At 35.2% G+C, this 21,274-nt stretch overlaps 1 protein-coding gene across 3 annotated transcripts in view; it reads right to left on the reverse strand.

Moving 5' to 3' along the window:
* Window positions 1–21,274, reverse strand: part of BRIP1 (BRCA1 interacting DNA helicase 1) — a 180,653-nt gene that overhangs the window by 158,563 nt on the left and 816 nt on the right. For all 3 annotated transcript variants that reach the window (XM_072779704.1, XM_072779705.1, XM_072779703.1), the window contains exons 2-6: window positions 19,562–19,684; window positions 17,692–17,803; window positions 15,280–15,450; window positions 8,182–8,309; window positions 6,354–6,473 (exon numbers count right to left, since the gene is read on the reverse strand). In XM_072779704.1, coding sequence (XP_072635805.1) covers window positions 6,354–6,473; window positions 8,182–8,309; window positions 15,280–15,450; window positions 17,692–17,803; window positions 19,562–19,654 — 624 coding nt within the window. In that variant the 5' untranslated portion in view covers window positions 19,655–19,684. The remainder of the gene's footprint in view (window positions 1–6,353; window positions 6,474–8,181; window positions 8,310–15,279; window positions 15,451–17,691; window positions 17,804–19,561; window positions 19,685–21,274) is intronic.

The following is a 21,274-nucleotide window of genomic DNA, read 5'->3' on the forward strand; positions in this document are numbered from 1 at the left end:
TATAGGATCCAGCAATTCTATGTCTGGGCATTGATCCAAAGAAAATAAAAACACTAACTCAAAAGGATTTATGAAGGAGCCTGAGTGACTTAGTCGGTTAAACATCTGACTCTTGATTTCACCTCAGGTCATAATCTCAGGGTCACAAGACTTAGCCCCATATTGACCTCTGTGCTGAGCATGGAGCCTGCTTAGGATTCTCTCTCTCCCTCTGCCTCTGCCCCTCCCCACTGGCTCACACATGCACATACTCTCTCTTTCTCTCTCTCTCAAAAAAAGATATATGTACCCCTATGTTCACTGCAGCATTACTTAGGGGAGATACAGAAGGACACCTGGGTGGCTCAGTCAGTCAAGCATCTGATTTCAGCTTAGGTCATGATCTGAGAGGGTCCTGGAATGGAGCTTTCTTTGCATCAGGCTCCCTGCTCAGTGGGGAGTCTGGTTGTCCCTCTGCTCCTCCCCCTACTCATACTCTCTCTAAAAAATAAAATAAAATAAATTAAAATAACAATAGCTGAGATATGGAAATAATCTAAGCATCCATTAGTGGATGAATGAATAAAGAAAATGTATATATACATAATGGAATATTATTCAGCCATAAAAAAGAATGAAATCTTGCCATTTGCAATACCATGGATAGACCGATTTCAAGGACCTTATACTAAGTGAATAAGTCTGACAAAGAAAGACAAATACAGCATGATCTTGCTTATTTGTAAAATCTAAAAAAAACAAAAACACATACACAAAAAAGCTCATAGAGAATAGACTGGTGGTTGCCAGAGGCAAGGAGTGGGGTGGGGGGAAATGCGTGAAGGAAGTGAAAGACAAAAACTTCCAGTTATAAAATAAGTCATGAAGATGTAATGTACAGCATGGTGACCATAGTTGACAAGTATTTTATATTTGAAAGTTACTAAGAAAGTAAATCTCGAAAGTTCTCATCACAAGAAAAAACATTTTCTAACTATAATAAGTGACAGATGTTAACTAGACTTACTGTGATCATTTCAAAATGTATACAAATATCAAATCATTATGTATATACTTGAAAATATCAATTATACATCTATTCAAAAGAAAAAAATGAGAGAAGAAATGTTATACCAGAAGCAAAGTAAGTTCTAATAGAAAAAAATACTTCTAAACTCAAAAATTCTTTCTTTAAATAAATTATCACTACTCAGGGATCCCTGGGTGGCGCAGCGGTTTAGCGCCTGCCTTTGGCCTAGGATGCGATCCTGGAGACCCAGGATCGAATCCCACATCAGGCTCCCGGTGCATGGAGCCTGCTTCTCCCTCTGCCTGTGTCTCTGCCTCTCTCTCTCTCTCTGTGACTATCATAAAAAAAATTAAAAAATAAAAAAATAAATTAAAAAAATTATCACTACTCATATCTCCATTATTCTTTCTTATATCCATGGAAAGAATCAGTCCTGGTTCTTTGAAAAACCAAGAGATTTACACTAAAAATGCTACCATCTACTTTTAAAATTAAGAGGACAGCAAACCATACAAATCTACACTAGGGTGTCTGAGTGGCTCAGTCAGGTAAGCGTTCAACTCTTGGTTTCAATTCACATCATATTGCAGGGTCATGAGATCAAATCCCACATCAGGCTCCACGCTCAGCTCAGAATCTGCTTGGGATTCTCTCTCCCCTTTTCCCCCTGCCCTTCCTCCTGCTCTCTCTCTCCCTCAAATGAATAAATAAAATCTTTTTTTAAAAAAACCCACACACAAACCTACAGGTTCTCTTAACAATTTACTAAAATTTACCAACAATTTATGAAAATATTAACTACAATTTTATATTTTGTACTGATTATATTTCTATTTTAACTGCTTATTCTAATTTTGTTAGGAAAAAAAATAACATTGAAAATACAGATCCCTTTACCTAAGTATTTGTGAGTTTTTCCCTAACCATTCAGCCAGTACCTAAAATTACTTTATATATTCATGTTTTTGACTACAAACTATAAAAAAAAGAACAAGTATTAGAGCTCAACCATATGGTCTTTCTGTCATTGCAAAAGTACTTTGGTGATGATAAATATACTTTATATATGTGTTGAATCAGTATGGCATATATCACTTATAACTTCTTAGAAACAAAAGTTCTAACACTAGTGAAATGTTATCATTTGAGTTATTAGATTTAATTGAGAAATTTAGTTTGTTTAACAATCTTCAAACTTATGAGAAATCATCAGAAACCTTTAGTCTCATAAACAATAAATCACGCATGTACGACAAATATTCCATTTCTCAGCAATATAGTTATGCCACATATAGCCAAGGAAACAAAACTTATAAATTCTGGTTTAAAAAATAAAACCAATATAAAGATATGGATATATACGTATAAATACAATCATACCTTGCCAATAAGAAGACCACATTAAATGATTAATATACGTAACCAAGAGAGGAGAAATCAAAGCACTGGGCTTAAAATTGAGGTACCTAGCCAGAAACTCTGCTGACAAGTGGTCTAAACTATAAACAGGTTCAGCTATAGACATCCTTAATAAATATTAAAAGAATTTGTTACTTAATTATAAAACTAATTCCTCAAAATTATTATCAATCAATACTGTATCATGTACTTTAGTAGCATTTAAAGATAACTATATACGTAATATTAATCAATATTATATAATCTTTATTAGTAGCACACAAATATGTAACCATTTGCTGCTACTACTATCCCTATTGCTGCTACTTCTACTACCACTTACCACTTAATAAGCTCTAAAATATGCCAGGTATACTCTAACCACTTTATAAATATTAACCTGTTTAATCCTCATAATAGCACTGTGAGATAGGTACTATTACTATCTCCATTTAACAAAGAGGGACATTAAAGTAGCAATAGTTTAAAAACTTCAAGGTTACACAGGTAGTAAAGAGCAGAGCTGTGATTAAAACCCAGGTAATCTGATTCAAGTTCATTCTCTTAACCAATAAAAACAAAACAAAATTTTGAAATCCACTTTCTAGGGGTGCCTGGGTGGCTTAGTCAGTTATGTGTCTGACTCTTGATTTTGGTTCAGATCATCTGAGGGTCATGAGGTCAAGCTCCAGGTTGGACTCCACATCGGGCATGGAGCCTGCTTAAGATTCTCTCCCTCCCGGACCACACCTCCCCAACCTCCACTTCTTTCCCCATCTACTAGCTTGCATGCACACACACTCTCTAAATAAATAAACAACAACAACAACAAAACGATCAAACTTTATCTGGGTTCCACTTTTTTAAAAAAAAATCCACTTCTCTTATTTTAGCTATTATCAATCATAGTTTATTCTATGCTTGATTTCTTTCTTCTTGAGGCTTCTACATTATATTTCTTTCCTTTATGTTGGTATGAGAATCTGGCTTAGATGACTTTAGGATTTGAGAGGTATTTTAGAGAGACTGTATAATAAAGTGATTAGAGCATCATACTGCTTAGGCAGGAATTAGCTCTAATATTTGCCAGCTTTGTGACCTTAAGCTTACTTACTCCTCAGAGTATCCTTATCTATAAAATGGGAATAACAATATTATATGCCTATGCTATGGTCTACTAACAAATATTTATTAGGCAACACTATATGCTATTCTAGGTACTAGAGATACATGTGAAAAAGACTGGCATTATATTCTAACAGAGCAGATAGATAATAAACAGGTAGGTAAATTGAAATACTAAGAGCTATGAAAATAAGGCACTGTTAACGAAATGAGGGAGGAAACATTGACAGGCAAACATACAGCATATATTATTATGACAATTAAATATTAAAAGCTCCTGAGACGACTTCTCTAACTATATGCCTTTTGTGAAGATAACCAACAACTTTTCCACCATTTAGCATTTGTAAGAATTTAAAGGAAGATTCTTCGGGGGCAGGGAATATAATTTTCATTCACTCAGCCTTTACTAGGTTCCTACCACAAAGCTAAGTGCTTGGATAATAAGGCGAATAAAATAGTCACAGCCTTCAAGGATGTCTCAATATACTAGAGAACCTGCTGTTTCCTTAATGGAACTTAGGGCCTTGCAGAGAAGATAGTAAGTGTTAAAAATCTGGAAGTACAAGGAACATTCAGATGAGAATCTAACTCAAAATTGAGGATGTCACAGAAAGCTTTTTGATGAATTAGGAGAAGTTGGTCAAAAAAAAAAAAAGAGGGAGGATGAGCTGAGAGGGCAAAAGAAAACAGTTAATAAAGGTCTTATAACTATATAGATAAACAGAAGACTTATAAGCCACCTAAGGATTTCTGGAATTTGTCACATAATGAGTTTTTTCATTCTCCACCTGAAAAACTAAAAGTACAGACAGAATATTTGAAGCAATAGTTTTTAAGATACAGGATATCAGGTAAGAAAGAGTGATCCTGAGCAGCCCCAGTGGCCCAGTAGTTTAGCGCTGCCTTTGGCCCAGGGCGTGATCATGGAGACCTGGGATCGAGTCCCACGTTGGGCTCCCTCCATGGGGCCTGCTTCTCCCTCTGCCTGTGTCTCTGCCTCTCTCTCTCTCTCTGTGTCTCTCATGGATGAATAAATAAAATCATTAAAAAAAAAAAAAAAAGAGTGATCCTTGAGAGATAGAAAATAAATGAGATAGGCACTATGATTGCCTAAGCTTACTGTCTTGAGAGAGCTAGGCTGTGCTATGGAGAAGGGGAACCCAGATAAAGTTCAGCAAACCTGTGTTGAAGAGACATTGCTCTTCAGTCCAGGAAGTCAGGGAAGACTAAAGTTCAGGTTAACAAACTAAGGTAGAGAGAGCTACACAAAGAATGAATTCCAGAGATCTGTAAAGGGACCTCTCGAAAATTTAGCAGAGTATTAATCAGTACATGTGAGTGAGAAAACTATCCAAGATAGTGGAAAGAACCACCTGAAATGATGAGGCACTCACACAGGGCACGGAATAGTGCCTATTCCCACCAGCCAGACTGGAAAACCTAACAATTCACAGAGCATTAGATAGAAAACTCCAAAGGAGCTAGCGTCTATTGAGGTAACACAAAACTAAATTCTACTCAGGTCCCATCTAACAAATCTTAAAAGCAGACCCAAAAGGATCAAGTTGATTCCAATTAACTGCATCTCAGAACAAAACTCAAGTGTGTGTGTATATATATATATATATAAATAAAATAACATCCAACACCCAACAGGTAAAATTCACAGTATCTTAAATTTAATTTTAAAAAATGAGGCATGATTCCATTTATATAAAACTATGGAAATGAAAACTGATCTATAGTGACTGGGGAAAAAAAAATCTCAGGATGCCTAGGGATGATGGGAAGGGGAAAAAAATAGGTCCACTGGTCTATCTGGCACTTACAATGGATCTTTTCCAGGCATTATTTTATAGTATCATGTATAGGCCATTTAGAAAATATTTGGTTCCCTGATTTTACAGATCTTATAAGTGTTAGCACATTTCATTATACAATACCCAAAAGTCACATTCTATAATATTACCACCATTATTATCAGGAAAGTATAAGTATCATAAAACTGCCAAGCTCACAGTGGCATATACATTTTTTCAAAATTCTGATTTTCACTCAAATTTTATCAGGCTTACTTTGCTTATTTTCAAGAATGAGCATAGTTCATCTGTTGGTCGGTCTTTCAAGTAAAAATGATGTTCCATGAAAAAAAAATGGCTAGTTCAACTAACAATCCAAACTATCCTACAAATGTTTTTCCTCAAGACAATCATCCTATTCCTTTATGCAAAACATTTTTGAGTACCACTCACTTCTTCACACAGAATATTAAAAATCTTAAATTATTACTAATTTAATAAAATTAGTAATTTTTACCTCTTCATCAAGGATATTCTTAAGTAAAACTGGCTTTTTTAAACTGTGTATTAATGATGGTAAAGAAAACTAGTATTAAAACAAGCCAGAAAAAAAAAAATAAAATAAATAAAACAAGCCAGTACCACTATCTTGATGGGCCCTGACAATTTTACCTATTGTTGTTTTGTACCATCAATGTAAATGCCAAGGCGGTTTTTAGAAAGGAACTACTCCTTGAGAAGTGCCTGCTCTAAGAACACTGAAAGAATTATAGGGAAGCAGAGTCCACAACATTAGAATGTACAGGAGGAAAAATCCTTCAGATTTCTTTCTGGTCCAATTCTTGCATTTTATAAATGAGGAAACAGGGGAACAAAGAAAATAGCATTTCCCATAGCACTTACAGGATTTCTGAATTGGCTTCTACTATTCTTTGCATTATACTATTCTTTTTTTTTAAATGAGTTTAGCAAATTCCATATTTTCTCTCTTTAAACTGAACAATGGAATAAATACATACATTTTGTGGAGAAAAGGAGTTTATCTTTTCTAATGGAGAGTTGAGTTTTGTGGTCTTTCCTGAAGCAACTTTTGCATCCACATGATGTACCTCCTTTTCAAAACAATGACGCTTTCTAATCTGTAAACACAGAACCAAAATGAAGTTTAAGGTAAACTAGAAGTCTGAGCAGGCCAGTTGTTCTTAAAGATCAAAACAGTTTTCAATATGTTTTCAGCATTAAAAAAAAAAAAAAAGACTATTTCTAACTGGCAATAACCAAATAATTTTTAAAAATAGAAATGAGCACCTTATATTTCTCAAATCCTAACCAAAACAGCTTTAGTCATGTGTTAAAACTATAGTATTGTAAAATGATCTTCCCATAAATAGTGCTATCATATGGACATCAAGTGTAGTATTATAGCAAAGTCCAACTAAATATCTAATTGGAAAGCAAAAGTAAATAAAAATAAAACTTCATTCTAAATTGCAAAAACTCATGGGTGCCTGGGGGGCTCAGTCAGTTGAGTGTCCAATTCTTGGTTTTGGCTCAATTCATCATCTTGGGGTCATGGGATTGAGCCCTAAATGGGGCTCTACGAGTGGGGCTCAAGATTCTCTCCTTCTCCCCTTGCCCCTCACCTACCACACTTTAAGTCTTTCTCAAATAAATAAATCTTTAATAAATAAATGTGTAAATCGAAAAAACTCAGAATAACAATTTTAAATGTAAATATTCATGATTTCCTACAAGATAGAATATATTATTTGATTATTAATATTATCTTCTAAATATTTTATAATTCAAGTTGTATTTGACTATATTTCCTCTATAAATACTAAGTTTTCTTTCCAAAGTGTCTATGCTTTTTCATACTTGCCAAAAACCTATTTGCTTAAATTATGAAGAAGAAAAACAAAAAAAGCATTTCTACTGATAATCCCATTCCTACCAAAAAAGAAATGAGTGAATTAAGTCAGGGAATAAATGTTGTAGGTTGAGCCCTATTACACAACATCCAACTCTACATACACATTCTGGAGAAGAAAATTTATACATATTCATACTTCATTTGTAATCAGTACTTTTCCAAAAGTAAACTAGTTCATTCTATCTCTAAAACCAAGGTTTAATTATGGAAGTTAATAAAGATTAAAGAATAAACTACATAAGAATACAAACACTTTTTGAGTATATTCAATTAGAAATATATAATCTACAAAGGATATGCTAATTAATTATGTTAGTCTCTTTATTTGTAAATCTAAGGCTATCAAAATCCCAGTCCATCTCCCTCCCTCACTGCCATGATCTCTAAGACAAAATACTGTATTCATGTATGAAAAACATATTTCACATAAAATATTTAGTAATTCAGGTCTTTCAATACATTTTAGAAATAAACATTTTATCATGTATTGATATTAAAATTCAATAAATGAGAATAAACTTTGTCATTATATGAAAACTATCAGTAACAAAAATATTCATATCAAAGATACTTTGGCCAAAAGAAAATGCCATCTTTTTAAAAACAATGGAGTTAAAAACTACAAAGTATCTATATTACCAACATACGCCTTTTAGTAAATATTTTACTGTCGAATTCCTCATATATGGAAAAGCACCATGCAGTTTCACTTTAAAGACATATTATGAATAATCTACTATAATAATAAACTCCTTTGTAATGAATAACTATATAAAATGAAGTTACAATAATTTACCATTTATGTCTATGATATGACCCAAGTAAATTGTACAAGTGTCACTGAAAACATGATTGATACTTGACTCCTGTGTGCAGTAATAATGGTATTATTTCACTGCCAATAAATTGTTTACCTGCTGTGTGGTTTCTAAGGGTCGAATTCTTTTCTTCTCTACTTGAAAATCATCATTTTCATCTCTTTTTATGGATGCCTGTTTCTTGGCAGATAGCTTTGCAGCCAGTGTGGTTTTTTCAGGAGAGTCTTATACAAGAAGTCATAAAAAATTAGCATAAATAACTTAGGCAATTTTTCCAGGAAAAGTAAGAATGATGATATTAATTAAGATTTCTCAAAATTTCGTAACATACTTTAAAACATGAAAAGCTCGACATATTTAAAAGCATTTCTTTACCACTGAGTTTACTTTAAAAAGATACAAGATTTTGAGAAATATGCTTTCAATAGGAAAGTCCAATTCTGGGTGCCTGGTTAGCTCAGCTGGTTAAGTGTCTGCCTTCAGGTCATGTCATGATACCAGGGTTCTGGAATCAAGTCCACATCAGGCTCTCTGTTCAGTGGGGAGCCTACTTCACCCTCTCCCTCTGCCTGCTGCTCCCCCTGGTCATGCGCATGTGCACGCTCTCTTGTCAAATAAAAATCTTTAAAAAATAAATAAAATTCTCATTCCAACTTAAAAACAAATAGGAAAGTCCAATTCCGATACAATAGGTTTATGCTTTTGTAAACCATTTCCGCTAATAGTTTAAAAATTATGAGTCTCACAAGAAAATGTATTTCATCTATATAAAAATCTTTCTCTACAATGTCTCAATGTCCCTGTGCACTAAGCTTCTACATTATTTTTTTTTAAGATTTTTTATTTATTTATTCATGACAGGCACAGAGAGAGAAGCAGAGACACAGGCAGAAGGAGAAGCAGGCTCCATGCAGGGAGCCTGACATGGGACTCAATCCTGGGTCTCCAGGATCACACCCCCGGCCAAAGGCGGCGCTAACTGCTAGGCCACCAGGGCTGCCCTCTATGTTCTTTAGACTTAAAAATACAATAAAACCAAGCTCCTATTATCTGCCCTTTATGGTGATTAATGACCTCTTTTTTAAAAATTTTTTTATTAATGACCTCTTAATCATCAAAAATATTAATCCAATTAATAAATGTGAACACTAAGGTTTTAAAGAAGTCAATATGCCCAATATCATAAAGCTTCTGAGAAGCAGAACATGGATATGACTGATGCCTGCTGTTGGACTCTAAAATCCATCAGCATAACCTCTAGGGATACAGTGAAATAGCACTGTCTTCTTAAAATACAATAAACATACTTCCTTTTTCCTTATTTTCTGTAACACTATTCATAACTGCTCCTACACATTGGTTTTTCATTTTCCCTAAATGTAAGTGTTCTTAAAAGTACCTTCCTTCCTCTCAGCTCTTCTCTATACATTCCCTCCATTCCCAGGGCTTGAATTCATTTAACAAGCATTTATTTTACTGAGTCCATACAATTCCAGACACTATGGATAACAATGAAAAAGAAACAGCCTCTGGCTTTAAAAGATTTATAGGCTATTAGAGAAGAAAGCCCTATAAGCAGGTCCAATAGTATTTTCAAAAACTAAGTCTAAGCCTGTAAAAACACAGAAGTAAATCTATGCCACACAGCATTCATTTTCAAACTTTTTCTTGGTGGACTATATTTTTTATAGATAATATTGCTTAAGAAGTGCCTGGATGGCTCAGTCGGTTAAGTGTCTGCCTTCAGTTCAGGTCATGATCCTGGGATGGAGCCCCGCATTGCATGGGCTCCCTACTGCTTCTCCCTTTCTCTCTGCCTGCCACTTCCCCTGCTTGTGTTCTGTCAAATAAATAAAATCTTAAAAACAAAAGAAATTGCTTAAAATTTCCAGAATAGAATAAAAGACTTAGAATTTCCTGACTTATTGTACCCTTGCCTTACAAGCCATGTTTTTTCCTATGACTCTTAGGAACATAGTTTATTTTTTTTTTAAGATTTATTTATTTATTTATTTATGGGGGGGGAGGGGGGGTGGGCAGAGACACAGGAGGAGGGAGAAGCAGGCTCCATGCAGGGAGCCCGATGTGGGATTCGATCCTGGGACTCCAGGATTGCGCCCCAGGCCAAAGGCAGGCGCCAAACCGCTGAGCCACCCAGGGATCCCAGGAACATAGTTTAAACACCACTATATTCCAGGGGCATCTGGGTGACTAAGTCGGGCAACCAACTCTTGATTTTGGCTCAGGTCATGATCTCAGGTTGTGGGATCAAGACCTGTGTCCGAATACTGCGAGATGTAGGGTAGCAAGGAAAATAAACTGGTTCAACCACTTTGGAAAATGTTAGTGGTATCTATTATAGTTGAACATAAACACACACTTTGACCAGGAATCTCATTTCTAGGTGTATATATATATATATATATATATATATATAATAAAAAATATCCATTTGCACTAGAATGAACAAGAATATTCATAATAGCATTAATAACCAAAAGTAAAAACCACTCATATGTCTAACAACTGTAAAACAAATAATAAACTATAGAAGTAATTTACAAAACTACTACTATATGTAGTAACATCAATGAATCTCAGAAATACAACATTAAGCAAAAGCAGACAGTACAATGTGCAAGAGTGCATATATAATTCCATTCCTATAAAGAAGTAAAAATTATCAATTGTGACAGAAGGGAGGATAGCAATTAGGGAGAGCTGCTATGTTGTAAGTAATGTTCTATGTTTTTTCTCTAGGGTGTAGTTACAGGATTGTGTTTACTCTGCAAAAATTCATCAAGCTTATACATTTACTATCTGCATATTTTTCTGTATTTAGGTTGTATCACATTAAAGAACTTACTTAAAAAGTATAGAGTATCAGAATACAACCCTGATCCCATCTGATTCTTCAAGAGACTATTCTAAATAACTTTAACTCACAATCACATTAAAATGCAGGCTGCATATATATTGACAACTGATTTTTACAAAGGCACAAAGGCAAAGCAGTGGTTAAAATCACTTTTTCAATAAATGGTGCCAAACAATTAGATATCCACATGCAAAATAAATGAACTTGGATCTCTACCTCACATGATATACAAAATTTAACTTGAAATAGATCTTAAACTAAGTAAAAGCTAAAACCATACCTGGTTAAAAAGTCTATACTCAAAATATACACAGAATTCTCAAAACTTAACAATAAAAAAAAAAACCAGAAATGTGAACAGGAATTTCATCAAAGATACACATAGCTAAGAAGCATTATGAAAAGATGTTCAAATGTCATAAATGATTAGGGAAATGCAAATTAAAACCACAATGAGATACCACTACGTACCTTTTAGAATGGTAAAAAAGCCTGACCATACAAGTATTGACAAGGATGTAAAGAAATGGGAATTCCCAACCACTGTTAGTGGGAATGCAAAATGATAAAACCACTTTGGGAAACAGTTTGGAAGTTTTAAGAAGTTACACATAAGTGATCTAGTCATTTCATTTCTAGGTAATTACCCTAAAAAAATGAAAGCACATGCCCATAACAAAGACTTACACACAGATATTCACATTAACTTTATAAATAACAGCTTAAAACTAGGAACAACTCAAATATACCAATAGGTGACTGGATAAACAATTTGTAGTATAACCATACAATAGAATATTACTCAACAATAAAAAGGAACAAACTGGGCAGCCCCGGTGGCTCAGCGGTTTAGTGCTGCCTTTAGTCCAGGGCCTGATCCTGGAGACCCGGGATTGAGTCCCATGTCAGGCTCCCTGCGTGGAGCCTGCTTCTCCCTCTGCCTGTGTCTCTGCCTCCCTCTCTCTCTGTCTCTGTCTCTGATGAATGGATGAATAAAATCTTTAAAAATAATAAAATAAAATTGTTTAAATAAAAAAAAAAGGAACAACTGTTGATACATGCAGCAGCATGGATAAATTTCAAAAGAAATAAGTGAAAGAAGCTAGACAAAATAAGTGTATAAACTATGATTCCATTTAAATAAACTCTAAAAAAATGCAAACTAATGCAAACTACAATGACAGCAAATCAGTGGTTGTTAGTCATGGAAGGCTGGGAAGGAGGGATAACAAAGGAGCATGAGAAAACTTGATGGACATGTTCACTATCTTGATGCTGGTCAAAGTTTAATGGAGGTACATCTATGTCAAAACTTACCAAAGTGTATCATTTATATATATAGTTATGTCAAGTATATTTCAATAAGGCTGTTCTTTAAAAAATACAGGTGGTGGGGAGGCCTGGGTGGCTCCGTGGTTGAGCATCTGTCTTTGGCTCAGGGCATGATCCTGGGGTCCTGGGATCAAGTCCCACATCAGGCTCCCTGCAGGGAGCCTGCTTCTCTCTCTGCACTTTTTCAATAAATGGTGGCTAATTTAAAAATAAATTTTTAAATAAAATTTAAAAAAAATACAGGTGGTAGGGGTGTCTGGGTGGCTCAGTCGGTTAAGCATCCGCCTTCAACTAAGGTCATAATCCCAGGGTCCTGAGATCAAGCCGTGCATCAGGCTCCCTGCTGGGTCGGGAGCCTGCTTCTCCTTCTCCCTCTGTCACTCCACCTGCTTATGCTCATTCTCTCTCTCAAATAAATAAATAAAATCTTTGAAAAACTACAGATTGTGTATAAACATAAACCAGGATTCTTATAATTATCTAAAAGTCAGTTCCATTCATTCATACAATAAATATTTTTCTAGCACCTACCATATGCCAGGCACTCTGCTAGGTACTAAAGATATGACGATAAGCAAACTGACATGGTCCCTGACCTCACGGTGTATATAGTCTGCTATAGGAAGCAGAGCTTGATAAATGATGTACACAGACATATGGAAGATACAAACTGTGACAAGTGCTATGAGAAGGAGAGGTACACAATAAGAGGACAAAATATAATAGGGAAACCAAATCTAGTCTGATAGAAAGGTCAGTATGGCTCCATCAAGGAAACGACATTTAAGCTGAGACCTAAAGGAAATGCAGGATAACAAAATGAAGATGGAACTTTTCTCAGAAGAAACACTAAAATAAGCAAAGGTGCTGAGGCAAGAGAAAACATGACCCTCTTAAGGAACAGAAAGAAAACCAAAAGGACTAAGGGTCAAAACAGTATAGACAACACTACTGGCCACCTCCCCAGCATGTATTCAACCATTTCTTCCTCATTCTTAACAGAATCATACTTCAGTTCAAGCAGCTACCCTCCTCCACACACAGTCATGTCTTTTAAAGGTAGGTAACTCCAACCTTGATTTTAGAAGTGGATACTATTTAGGGGCACCTGGGTGGCTCAGTCAATTAGTGTCTGACTCTTGATTTCAGCCCACGTGGGGCTCCATGCTAAGCAGGGAGTCTGCTTTAGATTCTCTCCTCTCCCCTTGCTCCTCCCCCACTCACTATATCTCAAATAAATAAATAAAGTCTTAAAAAAAAAAAAGTAGAAACTATTTAGACTTAAGTCATTCATGGCAACCCCTTTTGTTCCTGCCAGTGATTAACAGATGGTAAAAGCAGGAAAAGAAGTTATTACATGCTCTGAACAAGAGATGGCACTTTGGACTAAGGAGGTATCAATGGAGGTGGAGGTTTGCATGGAGAAATAAGGAAGAACAAAGCATACAGGACATGTCCTAAGTTTTTTTGTTTTTGTTTTTTTAAAGATTTTATTTATTTATTTATGAGAGACACACAGAGAGAGAAGCAGAGACACAGGCAGAGGGAGAAGCAGGCTCCACGCAGGGAGCCCGACGTGGGACTTGATCCCAGGTCTCCAGAATCACACCCCGGGCAGAAGGCGGCGCTAAACCACTGAGCCACCGGAGCTGCCCATGTCCTAGGTTTTTGGCTTAGGTAAATAATGGTTAATCCTTTCCATATACTCAAAGATAAAGAAATATTTTTTAAAATTAATAATCTTGGATATTCTAAGTGTATTTCTCTTAAATAAATATAGTAAGAACTACTTAAGGATCATATTTAAAATATCCCTGATTCTCTATTCAGCCATAAAAAAGGATGAATTCTTGCCATTTGTGACAACATGGATGGACCTAGAGGGTATTATGTTAAGTGAAATAAGTCAGTGAAAGACAAATACTACATGATTTCACTTATGTGGGGAATCTAAAAAACAAATGAATAAACAAAAAGCAGAAATAGACCCAAAATACAGAGAACAAACTGATGGTTGCCAGAGAGAAGTAGAAGATACAGGCTTCCAGGAACAGAATGAGTAAGTCACAGAGATAAAAACAGAGATGAACAGAGATAAAAGGTACAGCATAGGGAATATAGTCAATGGCACTGTAATAGCATTAAGGTGATGTACGGTAGAGACACTTGTGGTGAGTACAGAATAATGTGTAGACTTGTTGAATCACTATGCTGTACATCTGAAACTAATGTAAGTAATGTAATGTGTCAGCTATACTTTAATTTAAAAAGCTAATGTATATTTTCTAAAAAAGCCTCATATAAGATTTATTGGCCTCAGAAGTTCCAGCAAACTCATAATGATGAATAAATGAAACAAATTACATTTTGTCTTACAAACCGGTATGTTTTAAAAAATTTTAACATATAATTTTTTTTAAGATTTTATTTGAGAGAGAGAGAGAGAGAATGTGGGCATATGCAAGTAGAGGAAGGGGAAGAGGGAAAGGAGAGAGAATCCCAAGCAGTCTCCCCATCTAGCACAGTGCCTGACAAGAGGTTCAATCCCACAACCCTGATATCACTACCTAAGCAGAAACCAAGAGTCGGACACCCAGCCAGCTGAGCCAATCAGGCACCTCCCCAAAATCCTAACATATAATTAATAATACTGCCTACAAATAAGATCAATTTCTAAATATCATTTATTGTGCATTACCCTCTTCAAAAAAATTTAAGCTAGCAAAATGTCAAAATAAATTATAAATCAAGACAAGAATAAAATAGTCCAAGGATATCTAACTATTCTATGTGTTATCTAAAAATAATTCCAATAAATAAATAAATAAATAGATAGATAGATAAATAAATAAATAAAAATAATTCCAGAGAAATTAGGTGGAGATACATAGTCAGGCTAAACAAATTTATCTTAATTAAGTCTCACAACGGCAATACTTAAGACTACTACAGATACCAACAGAGCCAAGCAAAATATAAACTACCTTGACAAGTTGATGAAGTGTCATATCTTTCAGAAGGTGGTGTACTCGGACTGTTGAAATGATGTGAAGTTCCTTGGTTTAAGTCAATGTTTGTAAAATTCTTTGAATGGCATGCACAACAACATGACGATGATACTTCAGTTTTACTTAAGCTTTCATCCACTAGCTTCCCTAAAAAATGAAAGAATCTCAAGTTGTCATATTTCTCATTTAAAAAACATTTATCTTCCTCTGCAACTGGGGAAAGCAACCATCCAATTTGCTCAACACTGGGGGGTTTTCTAAGATATAAGATTTTCAGTGCTAAACTTAGAAAAGCAAGTGGCAGATCTGGGCAAGTTAGTCACCTTATCTCCAACATCAAATTACAACAAGAGAGAGACACTTAATGACAGAAATATATAAAGAGAAGTTATCATCAATTTACATAATTTATAAAAATTAATAGTCAAAGATTAATAATGTTAACTATTCAGGTATTCATTTATACTGACATTTATGAAAATATCAAGTAGGGAAGATTAAAATAAAGACCTAAAGGATATTCTTAATTACTGCTATTTCCCTGAAGAAACTGAAAGCCCAATATAGTAAATAGTGTAAATACATAAGGGTTAAATCATTCCCACTTTATACATCTATTTCAAATAGAAACATGTTTCATGATGTATCAGTTCTGATACATGTATCAAAATATATTTTAAGATCAATATTCAAATTAAATAAAACAAGTAATTTTTAATAAACAGAATACATAATAAGAATAGGTTTACATTGTGTGCCTACATGTATACTACATTTGATCTTACTCACCCAAAAGGCCAAGAAGTGACTGCCTACATGTATAAATACAGTTCAGAGATACTAAAAAAAGGTGAATAATTAATTTATTTTCTATGAACAGTACTGACATTATTTTCCCATCTGTACTACATAAATAATAATTCTAATTTTCAGTCTCTCATTAAAATTTTAAGTTATTAACAGATTATCCCATTTTATTTATTTATTTTTAAAGATTTTATTTATTTATTTATGAGACACACAAAGAGAAAGAGAGAGAGAGGGAGAGGCAGAGACACAGGCAGAGGGAGAAGCAGGCTCCATGCAGGGAGCCAACATGGGACTCGATCCCGGGTCTCCAGGATCACGCCCTGGGCTGAAGGCGGTGCTAAACCGCTGAGCCACCCGGGCTACACGCACATTTCCTTTTAAAAACATATATATATGGGGGATCCCTGGGTGGCTCAGCAGTTTAGCATCTGCCTTTGGCCCAGGGCGCGATCTTGGAGTCCCGGGATCGAGTCCCACATCAGGCTCCCAGCATGGGCCTGCTTCTCCCTCCTCCTGTGTCTCTGCCTCTCTCTGTCTCTATGTCTATCATAAATAAATAAATCTTTTAAAAAAAAAATATATATATATGGTATATTCATATAATGGGATACTATACACACACACACACACACACACACACACACACCCACACAGAAGAAAATATATTTATACATACCTACATACGCTGTGGTTAACTTTAAATTTTCCTAGTACTTTAGGTCAAATCCCCATCTAATTATGTAACTAAAACATATCCAAAACTGTATTTCAGACTCATTATGTATATTAGCTAGTCTTTCATAAAAGTCAATGTTACTAGGCCTTTGTTAGCAAATAAAATAAAAGTAATGGAAAATAATACATGTTTATGAAAACAATATTACAATAAACTTTTGCTTATCTGGCATCCAAACAAATAGAAAAATCAATTAGAATGTTTTCTTTACATATTCCATGGTCTAATGTTGTGAGGAAGGGATAGATAAGCAAATATATTAAACAATGTACTCAAAGCAATTACTAGCATCACGACAGCCTCATCTCATATCTTTTACATACAAATTATCATAATCATTTTCATAATGATAAGTAAGCACTCCAAGATTCTTATATATACTCTAATTCATCAAATAAAAGACTATATTATGTTCAAAACTGTTTTAGAATTAACTGAACATATTTTGCTCTGTTAAAATTCTTTTGGAAGATATGTAACTTGGGGAACCTGAGTGGTGGTGTGTCAAGCATCTGTCTTTGGCTCAAGTCAGGATCTCAGGATCCTAAGATTGAGCTCTGCTGAAAGGCTCCCTGCTCAAGCGGGAAACCTGTTTCTCCCTCTGCCACTCCCCCTACTTGTGCTCTATCTTGTTAGCTCTCTCTAAAATAAATAAGTAAATAATCAAAATCTTAAGAAAAAAATTTTAAAGAATATATATAACTTATAAAGAAATATTTAAAAAACAATATGTACTTAAATTTGCTAGAATATGGTTGAGTCATTCTGGATAAAAAGTACTTTATTAAAATATCTTTTTCTGTTCCCAATAAAGAACCTGAAGATATCAACCAACTACTTACCACTAACAGACTGTTGCCATGCTAAAGTAGAACAAAGTAAGGCTAAGCTTTTCCCACTTCCTGTAGGACTCTCCAACAAACAATGTTGCTTACTGTTTAATCCTCTGACAATCTATGGACACAAAAACAATAAAAAAAAATCAATAAACAATTTACTTCATTAGGATCTCTCTCCATCAGATATAAATACAATAACAATGAGAAGTAAGAATGCACTTCCACGAACACAGCAATAGCAGGAGGGAGAACCGATACTTACTTAACCCTAGACTTTATTTCTTTATACCTCTCCCTAAAATTATTATGGCCTTAAAAACATATCAAGCAAAAAAGAAGTGAAGAGAAGCAGTTTGTTGCTGAATCATGTTATAAAACTAGAATATAGCACATAAGTACCTTTGATGAAAACTTAATGGAGGATACTGCTCATGGGAGTGTAAATTGTTAATCACTCTGTAAAGAAATTAACAATTCCTAGTAAAGTTGAAGATACCCAACTCCAGCAAGTCCAGTCTTATGTATATACCCCAAACTTTTCCCACATGAACACAAGGAAACCTGTATAAGAAAGTTCATAGCAGGGATGCCTGGGTGGCTCAGCGATTAAGCATCCGACTTCGGCTCAGGTGATCCTGGAGTCCTGGGATCGAGTCCCACATCAGGCTCCCTTCATGGAGGCTGCTTCTCCCTTTGCCTATGTCTCTCTCTCTCTCTCTCTGTCTCTCATGAATAGATAAAATAAAATCTTTTTTTTTTTAAAGTTCATAGCAGCATTGTTTATAATTGCTAAAGAATGTAAACAACTAAAAAAAGAATGTAAACAACTTAAGTCTATTAAAAGGAAAATGGACAAAAAAATTCTGATATATTCATATAATGTAATACTATACAGCAAGTAAAATGGATTAACAATCAACAGGCCTACATCTTAATAATATTAAGCAAAAAAAAAAAATACGTCAACTTCTGCAGGTAAGTAAAGTATCATGTCATTATTCAACATTTAAAAATGTGTGAAGTAATATTCTATTGCTCACAAACAAGGTATAAAGTAAATATAAAATATTCAGATTTAACAAAGTTGGAAATTTGATTTACTTAAGTTTTTATATTAATTTGCTATATGACAACTATCTCAAAAAATTATGATGAGAAATATACTAAACAGTATGTTCTGTGTAATAGCAAATATTTTGTAGAAAGCAGTAATTCTGGGGTGCCTGGGTGGCTCAGTCAATAAAGTGTCTGCCTTTGCCTGGGATAATGATCCTCAAGTCCTAGGATAAGCTGGAGTTGGGCTCCCTGCTCTGTGGGGAGTCTGTTTCTCCCTCTACCCTTACCCCCCTGCTCTGCTGTCTCTCTCTAACAAATAAAAAAAAAAAAAAAAAAGACAGTTATTCTGCAAAGTAAATACAAGTTCCAACTGAGCTAAGAATGTTTCTCAGGGCAGCCAGGGTGGCTTGTCGGTTTGGCGCCGCCTCTGGCCCAGGGTGTGATCCTGGAGACCCAGGATCAGGTCTCACATTGGGCTCTCTGTGATGAGTCTGCTTCTCCCTCTGCCTATGTCTCTGCCTCTCTCTGTGTGTCTCTCATGAATAAATAAATAAAATCTTTAAAAAAAAAAGGGGGGGAATAAGAATGTTTTTCAGAATGTTCTCTTTGTCTCCATTATAACCATGAAATATACAGTTTAGCAGTGATCAGTACTACTTTTCCAAAGGCTAGATGTTCTTTTTTTCTTTTTAAGGCTAGATGTTTTTCAATGAAACTGGCAAATATTTTCAATCCATTTACCATCTAAAAAAATGAACAGTCTCATGAATTGTAAGCACCTATCTTACTAAAAAATTAACTATTAAAAGATACTTACAGAATTCATCATAGCAAGCTGTGATGGGTAAGCTTTATAAGGAAAGGTAATCTTCACCCCACCAATTGTATATTCAGACCACAATGAAGACATTATGCTTTACTATTTACTTCAGATTCGTAACTGCAACAGAAATGAAAATCAATATTGAAACAATGTCATTCAAAAAAAAAAAAAAAACAGATATCCAACACTAGAACAGATGTCTGGAAATAAAAATTGGAATAAATGTTTAAACAAAACAAATGGGGAAGTAAAAGAATGTCCTAGTCTTATAAATGACAGTGGATGTCTTGGAATCTGACAAGTATGGATTTGTATCACTGCCATGCCAAAGCTGTGGACTAGGAGTTAGAAAATATAACTCTAGACCAGGTTCTGAAAACAACTCAGATATGTTACCTTGATCATGTCTCTTCACTTCTCTAGACTAAGATCCTTATTTGTAGTAACTCCTAACTTAAACTGTTGTGAAAGAGAAAATGCCTTGACACTTAGTAGGATCCCAATAATTCGTATTTAAGGGTCAGGGGGGTATAATGGAAAGGTGAGTTTGGACTAAAGCACATCTAAATTTGAATTTTTCTGTGTGAGTCACTTAACCTCTCAGAGCTAATTTCTTCATCTGTGAAATGTAGATAATACTACTCATTTGATAGGGTTTTCACAAGAATTAGCCAGACACGGAGTTCAAAATTAAATAACAATGTCTGTACACTACATGTACTTAAGGCACCCTGTGGCACCTGGATGGTTCAGTCACTAAGCTTCACACTTCACCTCAGTTCAAGATCTCAGGGTCCTGGGATCTAGCCCCACAGGGACTCTCTTTGTCAGCTGGGACTCTGCTTGTCCCTCTGCCTCTCCCTCTGCGCATGCTCATTCTCTCTCAAATAAATAAAATCTTTTTTTCTCAAATAAATAAAATCTTTAAAAAATAATAATATAGAGGGGTGCCTAGGTGGCTCAGTTGGTTAAGTGTCTGCCTTCAGGTCAGGTCATGATCCCAGGATCCTGGGATGGAGCCCCAACTGCTGCTTCTCCCTCTCCCGCTACCCCTACTTGTGCTCTCTTGCTCTCTCTCTCTCAAATAAATAAATAAAACCTTTGAAAATAATAATAATAGAATAAAAAATAACATAATGGACAGAAATGTGCACAGACTCTAGTATCTAAAACAGAAGTGATCTACTTTAATCTCCCTCTTTCTAAACCACCTTTTCTTAATCTAAAATAGATTAAATTCAGGGATCCCTGGGTGGCACAGCGGTTTGGCGCCTGCCTTGGGCCCAGGGCGCGATCCTGGAGACCCGGGATCGAATCCCACGTCGGGCTCCCGGTGCATGGAGCCTGCTTCTCCCTCTGCCTGTGTCTCTGCCTCTCTCTCTCTCTCTCTCTCTCTCCCTCTCTCAGTGTGACTATCATAAATAAAAATTTATTTTAAAAAAATAAAATAGATTAAATTCAGAAACTGATCTCTTGCTATTGCATACAGAAGTTTCTGCGCACGACTGCATTTTTTTTTCTGAAAAGAGAGTCCATAAATTTCTCATTCCCAGAAATACATAAAGAAATAACTCAAAGGGGGGGGGGTGATATATATACAGTGATAGCACTTTGTAATAGTGAAAAAATTTAGTAGACTCAATCTGGGGATGGAGGGATGGTTGAAATAGCAACGCAAAAGATTAGAGAGCCAGTAAAACCTTAACC

Source organism: Canis lupus, chromosome 16 (assembly GCF_048164855.1).
Source record: "Canis lupus baileyi chromosome 16, mCanLup2.hap1, whole genome shotgun sequence".
Classification (NCBI taxonomy): Eukaryota; Metazoa; Chordata; class Mammalia; order Carnivora; family Canidae; genus Canis; species Canis lupus.